At 32.2% G+C, this 11,962-nt stretch overlaps 1 protein-coding gene across 2 annotated transcripts; it reads left to right on the top strand.

Moving 5' to 3' along the window:
• The first annotated feature begins 2,574 nt into the window (after positions 1-2,574).
• On the top strand, positions 2,575-11,578 carry LOC108969302 (limbic system-associated membrane protein). Of its 2 annotated transcripts, none has more exons than XM_018933933.1 (8): positions 2,575-2,593; positions 4,625-4,709; positions 5,135-5,473; positions 5,954-6,223; positions 6,461-6,558; positions 8,764-9,066; positions 9,239-9,409; positions 11,284-11,578. In XM_018933933.1, exons 2-8 carry the CDS (start codon positions 4,625-4,627, stop codon positions 11,449-11,451), a joined length of 1,434 nt encoding a protein of 477 aa, XP_018789478.1. In that variant the 5' UTR covers positions 2,575-2,593; the 3' UTR covers positions 11,452-11,578. The 2 variants fall into 2 exon arrangements, with proteins under 2 accessions (XP_018789478.1, XP_018789477.1); XM_018933932.1 differs by lacking the exon at positions 2,575-2,593 and adding an exon at positions 2,618-2,701.
• The last annotated feature ends 384 nt before the right edge of the window (positions 11,579-11,962 follow it).

Below are 11,962 nucleotides of genomic sequence, written 5' to 3'. Positions count from 1 at the left end.
CTACGCGCTCTCAGCGTCAACTAGTGAAAATACCGACATTGTTTCTAACAACTTCAATAAATAGTGGCAATGATGACTCTGTTGGAGAAAGTCAATTTGTAGGTAGTACTGGCAACATTAATGGATCAACTGCGTTGGAATTCATTGGAAGCAATACAAGCACATTGTCTAGTGGGTCAGGAGTTTTTTTTTCAGAAGCAATAATGAATCTGGGGTCTCTGAAACCTAACTTTACTTATTTATATTAACTAACATTTTTTTGTGTTGGTTTTAACAACTTAATCTGGACCGAGATAAGAAACAATCTCAAAAAAATTTATAAAGTATTTTTTCCTGATAACAATATGCCTTGGTACTAAAAATTAATAATCTATTGCGCAATTATTATTAGATTTTGATCCTCAATGATACCATTCAGGATAAGAGGTAGTCAATAAAGGTTTTAATAATCTGGCTGTAGTTCTGAAGTTGATCGCGTCCGAAAAATGGTTGGTAAGGTGGTGTATGTCATCAATATACTCTAACACCGTGGGCAAAATAGCCAATCTGGCATAAATTTACATTTTTTAACAACAATTTTTATTGTTTAATTTTATTGAAATTTTTTATTTTTTAATCATAATTCCCGTTTACAATATTAAACAAATTTATTCGGGGTCAGAAGAATCGGAAGAACAGTTGCACGAAAGGTAATTTTCGGTTGAAAGTAAGGGGTTTACTTCTTCATCCAATTTACGAGCCTTACTTTTTTTCTTTGTTGGTTAGCATGTCAAAAATATTTAATAACCTTAAAGTCATTGAATAAACATTTCTTCATTGTGTCAAATGTTGCACCGAAAAGTGATATTTGCATAAAGCATTATTTTTTTGTTTTCATATAAGGAAAATGCTTCGAATGCTTGTCGAGGCATATGGTGATCATGATCTATCAGAAGAAACATGCAAAAGATGGTTTCAAAGGTTTAGAGATAATATTTTGATGTGAGAAGTAAAGAACGTGGGCCAAAAGTTTGAAGACGCCGAACTACAAGTAATATTGGATGAGGATGATACTTTGAGTCGAAAGAAAATGACAGGCATGTTCAATGTTGCACAACAAATAATTGTAGACTGTTTGAAAGCTGCGGGAAGGATACAATAATGTGGAAAATGGGTGCTACATGAATTTATTGAAAGAGAATTGTAAAACTGAAAAGACACATGTGAAATTTTGTTTCAAAGACACGAAAGAAAATCAGTTTTGCATCGAATTGTCACTGACGAATTTATTGAATGAATTATTCAACTAAATTGTGGTATATCACGAGCTTCTAAAACTTAGTCAAATTGTTAATGCTAATCTCTACATAAAACAAATGACCAATTTGAACCAGTAACTGATCGATAAACGACCGAAATACACGGCAAAGTAATTTTAGTACACGACAGTGCACCTGCACACAAAGTAAAATGGGTACAAGATACAATCAATGTATTGATTTCATCAGTATACGATGAACATTGAAGGAAAAGAAGTGTTTGTCTGACATCGCAGTGAATGAAATGACGAACAGTATCAAGAGTTTTTCGTCATTTAGTTATAATCCGTCAATTTTCCAACACTAGTGTTGCTCTCTGGAATCACAGTTTTATCGTAAAGACATTTTTGATGGCTTACAAACTCAGAACGTTTTGACATACGAGCACTATTTGTGTTGTTTACAGGAACTTAAAATATACTTTTCGACCACACAATGGAATTCAATCTCGAACATTTTCGTTGTACAAAACTTTATCTCACGAAGCGCCTCCAAGCAAATGGTTGCTTGTCTTTTTGTAGAGACTGGACATGTCTCACCATACCCAGAACAGTAAATTCTGAGTGGTAGAGAACTACACTGCCAGTTTTCTTTCAAGAAAGCAGGAAACCCAACCGCTGAAGACGGATCGCTCTTCATCTCGATTCGCTCGATTTAAACTGTCATCCCCTGTATTATCCTACTTGGTAATAACTTCTTTTTATTCCCGTTCGTAATAAATAATATAAGCGAACAACGTTTTTCAATACTCAAAGAGGCGGTTAATGTCTATAGATATTAATGGAGAACATTCTGAGAATAAAAAGGCTCTCACAAAATTTTAATGTATATTTGAAATATATTTTACAGACATCTTAAAATCATACGAATTTAATTCTTATAAACACAGAAGAGCTTATACGGCTCGGATGCGTCCAAATATTGAACTACCTTACTGATGTAAAATAAATTTGACAAATGACATTTCATTTTTACTTACTTATCTCTCATAGAAACCGAACCGAAATTATGTATATAGATGAGAGTTACTGAATTCGTATTTTCATTGAAATAAGTAGGGTAAAAATAGCTTTGAATAAAACTGGGACACCCTTGCGTTGTCGTTGCGCACGGGTTTGCAAAAATGTCAGAAATTAATACAGTATCACTTAAATTTAAGGGTTAATATAGGTGACAATATTACTACGTTAAGCTATTTCTTATGGTTTTCTATGAAAAAGCTTAGAAAAGCTCAGGAATTCTCGAGTCTGCGTACTGATTTACAATACGCCAGGACGATTCCTATAGAAATTTGTGTAAGCTATTATTAAAACTGATGTGTTTTTTCTGTAGTGTTATATAAAAATAATAACTAAGTGAAATAAAATATATAAATTTTCAATTGGTGAATTACATCTTTTGAAGTAAGTATGGGCTCCATTTACAATATTACATTGAAAGCGAGAACTGAAATTTTTGTGATACTGGCAAGATAAATCCTAGTTGCAGAGGGGTATTGATTTATGCCGTGTGATTTTTTTTCAAGAAAAAACTAGTTGCATAAGACATACAGAAAACTTAACTCTTCAAAAGTTATGATTTAAGTATATATATTATTAATTATTCAATGAGAATACATATCGTACTATCCACTGAAAAATTACCCGATGTCAGTGTCCACGTATGTATATATGTATGTAGGTGTGAAATTGTTATACGATACCGTAGTGTATCTTTTAATATATGTATATGTATGTAGATGTCCTTTTCTGTACAGTGAACATACATAATGTACATATATTATTTGTGTGTATGGTCAGTTTGCATATCTACAATGAATACAAGTTTGACTATAATCAGAGCTCAATAAAGTAAAACATGAAATAAAGATAGAGGCATTGATAACTAAAAAATAAAAATTTAGAAAGTTTAGAATATGTGCAACTGGAATTTCTATATTTTTTTGTTTATTAACGGGTTTTTGGGTTTGTATATTATAAACTTTTTTTCATTTTCATGTTATCACTTACAACGGTATTCCTTAACATTAAAGGCAGTAAGGAGCAATAGACTTCTTATAGAAGAATCGAAGTGCAAGAAAACAGCCCTCCGTTATACTCCAATGTTTCGGAAAACGTCGTTTTTATTGCTGGAGTGCATTGATCGAAAGTGTTTATAAAAGTAATGGATAAACCAAAATAATTTTTGGTTAAGGTGAATAAGATCCTTTCCAGTGATTAGAAATATTTTTTTTAAATCGTCTTTTATTTTGGATAAGGTGTACAATATGACGAATTTGTTTTTAACGAGTTAAATAAATAAAGAGGCATTACTGAAGCAAAATTACAGAAATATTTAAATATCTTTGGTTAATATTTATGTATGTATATAAATACATATTTTATTACACTTACTTTAACATGGACATACAACTTTTTAATAACAGTTTCGTAATTCGGAAACCAAATTGATAAATACCTAGTAGTATAATATTACTTGGTTTTGCGGAAGGATACTGAAGCTAGTATACAGGGTTTGTCGGGAAAGTAATAGGACTGAGTCGATTTAAAATATTATTTAAAAACATTCAAAATAGGTTCCTTCTGCGAGCAGCGCTGTCAGCGCGAATTCTAAGCATTGAAGGCGTCACGGTAGGCATTCTTCGGAAGTACTTGGAAACATTGCTCAAGCTGAACAAAACAGGATTCACATATGGTTCTTTGCGTTGTCAAACGAATTATTTTTGTAGAGCTCAAGCAGCATTTCAGAAATTTCAAATGGACTTTTAACGTTTCTTGGCTTCAATTAATATGGTACTCAACTAGATTGCTTTTGAATGTACCATACTGCTTTCTTGTATTTGGCAACAATCTTCGTCAAATAATGTTTCCAGATTTCAATTTCTTTACTTTTTTCCTACCCAGGACGTTCTTCGTCTTTCAAGCCAAAAACAACTATTAAATCGTGCCACCACCTTCAGCCAAGCAGGAAGGCTTTCGGCTTAGGTTTTCTTCATATTAAAGTAATGAAGAAGAACTGCGCTTACTACTACTTTTTCAGGCACATATTTGAATGAAAAAGTATTGTTGTATGCACAAATTAATAATTCTTACAAAACATTGATTGATCTTGAGAGTTTGACATTTCTGTATACTAATCTATAATAAGGAATGCCAGCAATAGCTAATAACATAAAAACTGGCGCCCATATACATGCAAATAGGGGTGTAGGAAATAGATACTTTTAAATGAATTTGTTTAATTTATTAGAGAGAATAATTCAATTTCAAATCTATGTATTTCAGTAATTCACAGAATAACATATTTATTTATTAATTTATTTACAGATGGAGTGCATTTTTAGTGCGTGTCATCGATTTACATGGGCAATGTTTTTTTTCCTGGCAATACTATTTCACATAAAAACAACAGGCAAGTATATAAGTAATAGGTATAAATATATATGGATGTACTTACTATATGTGTAACTAATTAATTGGTGTTTAAGGAATATTTTAACATAATTATTCTGGTATATATTCTTCTAAATGTTAATAAAAGAAACCAGGTAGAAACGACTACCCTTGACTTCAAAAAATTGAAAAAAATTTCATGGAAACATGTTTAAAGTAATTTCGTCAAAACAGCTTTAAAAGTTATAGACACTCTAACGGAAATCTCTGTTAGCGCTCTCGGGTAATTAACGTATTATTTAACTTTTATTTGACTTCTAGATAAGTTGGTGCGAATAAATAAAATTTACGCAATTTCTAATAAAATATTTTGTTAAATCGAATTTCGAATAATTATTGTTACTATAATGTAAAATATTTGTCATTTTTTATTTTAACTTCCAGCCTCTCACTCGGATGGACTATTCACATTAACTGATCATGATTCCCCAGCAGTGTCACCTAAATTTCTATCGCGCGGACATTTGTATAAAGTCATAGTTGGTGAAACTATAGAACTTCCTTGCAAGGTTCAAAATCTTGGATCTTTTGTTTTGTTATGGAGAAAAGGTTCTTCCGTTTTAACAGCGGGTCACTTAAAAATAACAAGGGATCAAAGATTCAAAATTGTGGGGGACTACAATCTTCAAATAGCAAGTGTGAAAACCCAGGACGCTGGTGATTATATTTGTCAACTAGGAGATCAAGAAAATCGGGATCAAGTTCATACTGTGGAAATTTTGGGTATTTATGGCTATTTTTAAAATTAAGTCGTTAGTTAGTCGTAATACCTTCTATGCTGACAATGATTGAATAATTTTACAATGAGGTTTTTAGCGCACAGTTTTACGTAACGTCACATAACTTTAGCATCCTTATGTCACAATTTGAAAAAAGAAACATCCTCTCCTACCAAAATCACACCTGATCCTAAATGACATAATTTAAATGTCATTAAAAATCTCCCACTTTACTATAAATCAAGCATAAATGAAGATTTTGATATAAAATTGAAATCTTTATTTTTACACAAACAAATTAATTTGGCATACAGGAAGGGTTCAATGAAAGGGCTTAATCGAAACTGTAAAGTTTCTCTAGTCCAACTTGAAATGTTTAACAAAACAATTTTAATAGTTATTATTAAGACATAATACATAAGTGTTATATGTATGTACTCGCATATTTATATATGTATATTGGTAATTGATTTCTCTTTTTCAGTACCGCCAACACTTCGTGCGTTACCGCACAATGGTCAAGTTACTGCTCGTAAAGGCAGTACCGTTACCTTGGAATGCAAGGCTTCGGGTAATCCAGTACCAACTATTTATTGGTTTAAAAAAGATGTGTTCGCGGGACCAACTCATTTATCTGATAGTTCAACATTAATATTGGAGAACGTCGATAGACATCATGCTGGAATCTATCAGTGTTCTGCGGATAATGGAGTGAAAGAACGCGTATCAATGGACATACAACTAACTATTCTTTGTAGGTTGACCAAATGGTTAAATGAAGTCAATTTAAGTATATAAAAAAAACACTTACAACCATTAAATTTTTATATAAAAGTAAATTAATGAATAGTTATTTTTAAAGAAAAAATTATTTTTGCAAAAGCTTGTTACACATAATTTTACGATTTTACGACTCTTTACGACGGGTTGTGAAAACCCAAATATATACGTATTATTAAAATTTAACTGTTTTTTATTTTGTATTTTAAAGCTCCACCTGAAATAACTGTCGAGAAGTCATGGGTTCATGCGGCCGAAGGTCATGATGTAGAACTTGCTTGCATAGTTCATGGAGATGTGAATTCTGAGGTAATGAGCTTATAAATTACATCTTTTTCCAAATATTTACCAAAAATTAATAATCCCCATTTTTGTTCTAAATATTTTGTTAAAAAATAAACACCAATTCAGTACCATAATCTTGTGATAGGCAAAGTATGATCGTTCCTTCTCTTGGTAAACCTGCATTGAATTGACTAGGGTGCACGGAAGCCACCGCGAAATAACTAAGAATGTCTAATAAAAGAACGCAATTGTGTGACAAGTTACCTAAAATTCTTCTGTTATATGTTTGTTAAAATTTACGTAGTGAAAGTCAATCTGCCAACCTCTTATGATTCATGAATTATGATCCAGAAGCGTTGATGTCATCAGCGTTCTATTGCTGTGGAATAGTTTATCGTTGCTTTATAAAACAAAAGTTTGCTTGGCATTGTGTATTCACATCAGATGATAATTTTCATTGCTTCAAGCACTGTTTCCATGAGAGATATTTATTTCGAATATTTATAACGAACCCTGATAAGGGACGACTACGTTACTCTCTATTGCATAATTTAAATGCCAATTAAGAGGGGCCCATCTTTATTGTGGGGGTGACTGTAATATGACCAATATGAAAGTTTTATTATTGAGCTTAAGAGAAAATCTTTTCTTTGAATAGTATACCTATCTATCAAAGTAAGGTCAAACGTCCATTTGATTTTACACCTCATTTATCGGTCAATAGCTGAGTTATATGTATGAGAGATTTATGAGAGACCGTTTTTATACTCCTGAGATACTGGAGTAGTATAATGGTTTTGTCCACCTGAAGAGTTAGATATTATATACTACTGTGATCAAACTGAAAATTTTTAATTTTTAATTTATACTTCGCGTGTTTTTCGATTCGGTATCTTTCTGCTAAATTTCACGTCAAAATATTCATTAGTATTTGAGATAGGCGTCGTTTTGTGAGGATCCGAAAGTGAATTTTTCGATTTTTACTATGTCTGAATTTATTGAACAAAGAAAGTATTGGTTGTTCGTGATCATTTCACCGCATTTTCAATATATATCGTGCCACTCCGAGGACACCGTTTTGACTCAATTGAGGATATAAAGCTGAATAGAAGAAGGCTCTGATGGCCATCACGACGGTTGATTTGTGCAAGTGCTATTTGCTATGATGAGTGGAATATTCGTTGGCATAAGTGTATTGAAGCGGGAGGGGATTACTTTGAATGATATGAAATGGACAAAATTGAATTTAATCACAGTAGTATACATATATAAATGATTAGGATGCTGAAACGAGTTGAAATCCAAGCGGCTGTCTGTCTCTCGTCTATGCAAACGATAACTTGAGTAAAAATTAAGATATCTTAATGAAACTTGGTCAGGACGAGTCCGAAGGTGGGCATAATCGATCCCCTGCCTTGCCCACAAAACGTCATTAACGGAAAACCTATAAAGTGTTACAAGTAAGCACTAAAATATAAAACTGTATTTTGGGACAGAAAAGTACACTTGTGGTCTAAAAGCCCAGATGCCGAATATGTGAATCAAGGTTCCAATCGCGAACTTTTTATCGTAAATATCAGTCAATCTGGGAGATAAATGATAGAAATTCGGAGAGAATCATTTTCTAGTGATAGAAAAAGGTTGAATCGGATCAATAATTTCTTTAGCCCCCATATACCTAATAAAAAAATTTACGAACTTCCAATAGACTTTACCACAAAAGTCTGTATTTGTGTTATAGTGGATAAAAACGGACGAAAACTTCTCCTAGCTTTCATATAGCCGATATATTGTTTTTTCGTATTTAAACCGTTTATGTTGGTCCATATGTGTGATATTTTAATGAAATTCGGTGGACAAATACTCTTAAAAGGTGTGGCGATCGTTTGGTTTGTGTTTTCCTCACAACATAATCAATTTAGCGTCTTTGGTTTAGTTTACGTCCCATCACGAAGCCAAGTGCAGTAATGAAACTAAATGAGTCGATGACATACATATGAATGTATGTATAATATATTTTAATAAGATACGAACTACCGGCAACTTTGTTGAATATATCAGTATCTCCCGATCTGAGCTCTACCTTACTTGTTGTGAATGTTAATAATATATACCATAATTAAGAAGTATCATTACAAAGTATAAATTTATTGATTAAATTGTTGAAATAAATATTTTTTATTTGCGTGACACCAACCAATTATATATATTAAAATATAATTCTTGCAGATGCTGTGGTATCAAAACTCTTTTCTATTAGATCCTACCGATAGAAGATCAATGCAGTCAAATGATGACAAATATACGTTAATAATTAGGAAATTTCAACCGTCTGACTTTGGAAATTATAGCTGCGTTGCCGATAACGCACTTGGTAGAACGAAAAAATATATTGAAGTCTCTGGACGTCCGGGTCCTGCAAACTTCATATCACCAGCTTTGAGTGGTTATCTCGATCATTATAATTTAACGTGGACTATTGAATCAATACCCGCACTTGATGAAATTAAACTTCTGTACAGACGACTATTGGTAAGGTTTTTTTTATTATCATGTTATGGCTTATGCCAGTTATAGTAGTAAGTAACAATAATAATACAATAATTATTAGATGTAATATAAATATTGGTACTTGCATATTAAATTTAAATTTTGATTTATTAGTTCTTCCATCAAAATGTATTAATATAATTATATCACTTAGATGAATGAAACGTATCAGCATCCAGGAAAATGGCATGAAAATCACATAAATCCAACATTAATTCGATTTGATAACACACACTTTATTATGTCACATGTGATAAAAAATTTGGAGCACAATGCAGTGTACGAGGCAATTGTACAAGCCAAGAATAAATATGGATGGAATGAGGTAACAATATCTTTTTCTTCTATGTATAAACAATAAAGTTTTTTGTTCATATTTCGAACACGCTCAAAGTTGGCGAGAATAATATTATATGAATATCTATGTATACCTTTCTTTATTTTCTTCCATTCTTATTAAATAATTCCTTCTGATTTTCTACTATAATATTATATTAAAAATTCAGTATGATCACAGAATCAAATTAATAATTTTCAAACCGCCAGATACCGACTTATGGCAGACTTGTTACCATAAGTATCGGCCAAACTAGGTATTGTATACTCGTGTCAGAGATGGATAAAATGGGTTTAATACTTCTTTACTATTGAGGATGGTTGGCCCTAAACGGGGACTCGTAACTCATATATCCAATACTACGAATTTTCGCAATATTCCTTTCCTTTCAAGAGAAAACTGAGATAGTGTCTTTTCAGAAAAATTAAATATCAAAATCGCTTCTCGACTACCAGACCACTATTGTGTCCTCCAATAGAGGATGGAGTCATGTGTAGAAGCTCACGACAGTGAGGAAAGTTCTCACTTACATATGACTCAATCAGCTCACGACTTCCGGTCTTTGACTAAGTGTTCTCTGGGTAGCCTAAGAACATCCGTTTGAAGGCGAGCTAAAGTGAGAAGGCGAAACAGCTCCTACATAGGGTTGTGCACTGGGTTTGGGAACCGCCACAAAAGCAACAACGTAACTCGGCTATACTCGCGTAAGGGTGTCTACGCCAATAAACAAGAAGGAAAATAGCAATTAAATAAAGTTTGTTGCTTGTTATCACAAAGAGCGAATTTGAAATCACTGTCTCATAGGGTTTCATCGAAGATAGTGAAAGTATGTATTGATATCTTTGTATCTAACATCATATTTCACGATAAACCTGAAAGGGGTTCCAGTATATAATCATATTCCTATTTGCTGTGAAGCAGTTGAACCAGCCAGAACACGCATCACTCTTTAATTAGACTTCGATAAAGAAGAAATGTACAAAGTACCCGAAATTGTAAATAAAACGAAAAATATTAACACTTTTTGGGATGGACTTCGGCTTCTTCAGTGAATTTCGTTTAATCTCTTCGATCGACTGAAAAAGGGTTCCTTGCCGATGATTGTTGACTTTCTTGCATGTCAAACTCATAAATCCATTTTTAGTCGGCAATTATAATGCTCTCCATAAATGTTGGATCGGAATTCGCTGATCAAGCATGTCCAAATAGATTTGTGGAACGGACTCGTGAGAGATGTCGAGCTCTTTTACCTGCTCTCTAAGCATGAATAGAATTTGATCTATCTAACTATCGATCAAGAGTATTAGTATATAATTTTTTCATTTTCAACTTCATCAGGAGCACAGGGTGGTTCAGAGGGGACATAATAAGGTCCATGTGGTGTAACAATGGGCATCCTAAAAGGCTAAGTGCGTCGTCATACATCCACCTTTCCTACATACCTAATTAAGTTGGTTCTAATATAAATATCGTACACATAAAGTAATACAACTATTAGAAGATAATTAGATACCAAATAATATTCTAATCCTTTGATGCTTCCGTAGTATATTTAACGATGAATTCCTTTGCAAAATTTTTTTAATATAAAGTTTGGCAACACCTAAAAGTACTCCGTCGGCATTTACATATATCTGCAAATTACGAATGTGTAAAATGTGCGGTTACACCTGAACTTAGCCCTTGCTTAGTGTTATTTAGTTTTGATACAAACACAAACACAACTTCCAGCTTTACAAATTAATCTCAGTATTAGTTTAGTTTATGTATATGTATTAAATATATTATATATTCTATATATAAATTACTTATACGTTATTCTTATTTCATTTATGCTATATATAAGTTATTTTTGCTTACAGATTAGTGACATTCATCAATTCTACACCAGAAATCACGACCTTTTGCTTGACATAGATATGGAGTACAAAATGGGAATTTCGAATGGAAAAGGGCATTCACATAATTCCAATATTATAAAGGCAGTATTTGCCTATGTAATTTTCCACAGTTTAAAAGTTTGTATTTAAGGACTTATTACTTTATTATTCATTCAAAAATGTGCCTTATACTTCAGTTCAATATTTAAATTAGTATTTTGAGCTTTGTTTTTGTTTTTTACAATACATTTTTTATAAAAGAGCTTAGAACACTACTTACTGGAAACCGTTCTATGTTGCAAATTATCCATATTATTTATTTTATATTTCACAATATATTATTTATAATATAAAAGTTTAGTATACTAGCCACTATAAACCTTTTCATGGGTAAAAAAAATAATCCGCTCTAAACGTCTTTCCAAAAATTTTTTCCTAATCATTAATAGCCAACATTTATTTGTTAACAAACTTTATTAACGGGTTACAATTACCTGCAACTTTTGTGAATTAGATTAAATAATGCAAAATAAAAAATTACTACTTGATTTAAATTTGGAAAGCGTTCGTAGCCTTATTACATTTATGAAACTTAAATATTTGTGTTCTTTACAGAGCTTGTTGAGCGTCTTCGAACGTGAAGAGTTGTATGTAATTTAAA

This window comes from Bactrocera latifrons, unplaced genomic scaffold (genome assembly GCF_001853355.1).
Source record: "Bactrocera latifrons isolate USDA-ARS-PBARC rearing strain unplaced genomic scaffold, ASM185335v1 scaffold_248, whole genome shotgun sequence".
NCBI classification, from domain to species: domain Eukaryota; kingdom Metazoa; phylum Arthropoda; class Insecta; order Diptera; family Tephritidae; genus Bactrocera; species Bactrocera latifrons.
Note: the sequence above shows the minus strand (reverse complement) of the source record. Positions and strands in the feature narration are given on the sequence as shown.

Bases quoted from the DNA above. Each gene is read 5' to 3' on its own strand.
- LOC108969302 (XM_018933933.1), top strand. From the start codon at position 4,625: ATGGAGTGCATTTTTAGTGCGTGTCATCGATTTACATGGGCAATGTTT. The intron at 9,067-9,238 runs GTAAGGTTTTTT...TATATCACTTAG, and splicing joins TTCTGTACAGACGACTATTG to ATGAATGAAACGTATCAGCA. The intron at 9,410-11,283 runs GTAACAATATCT...TTTTGCTTACAG, and splicing joins ATAAATATGGATGGAATGAG to ATTAGTGACATTCATCAATT.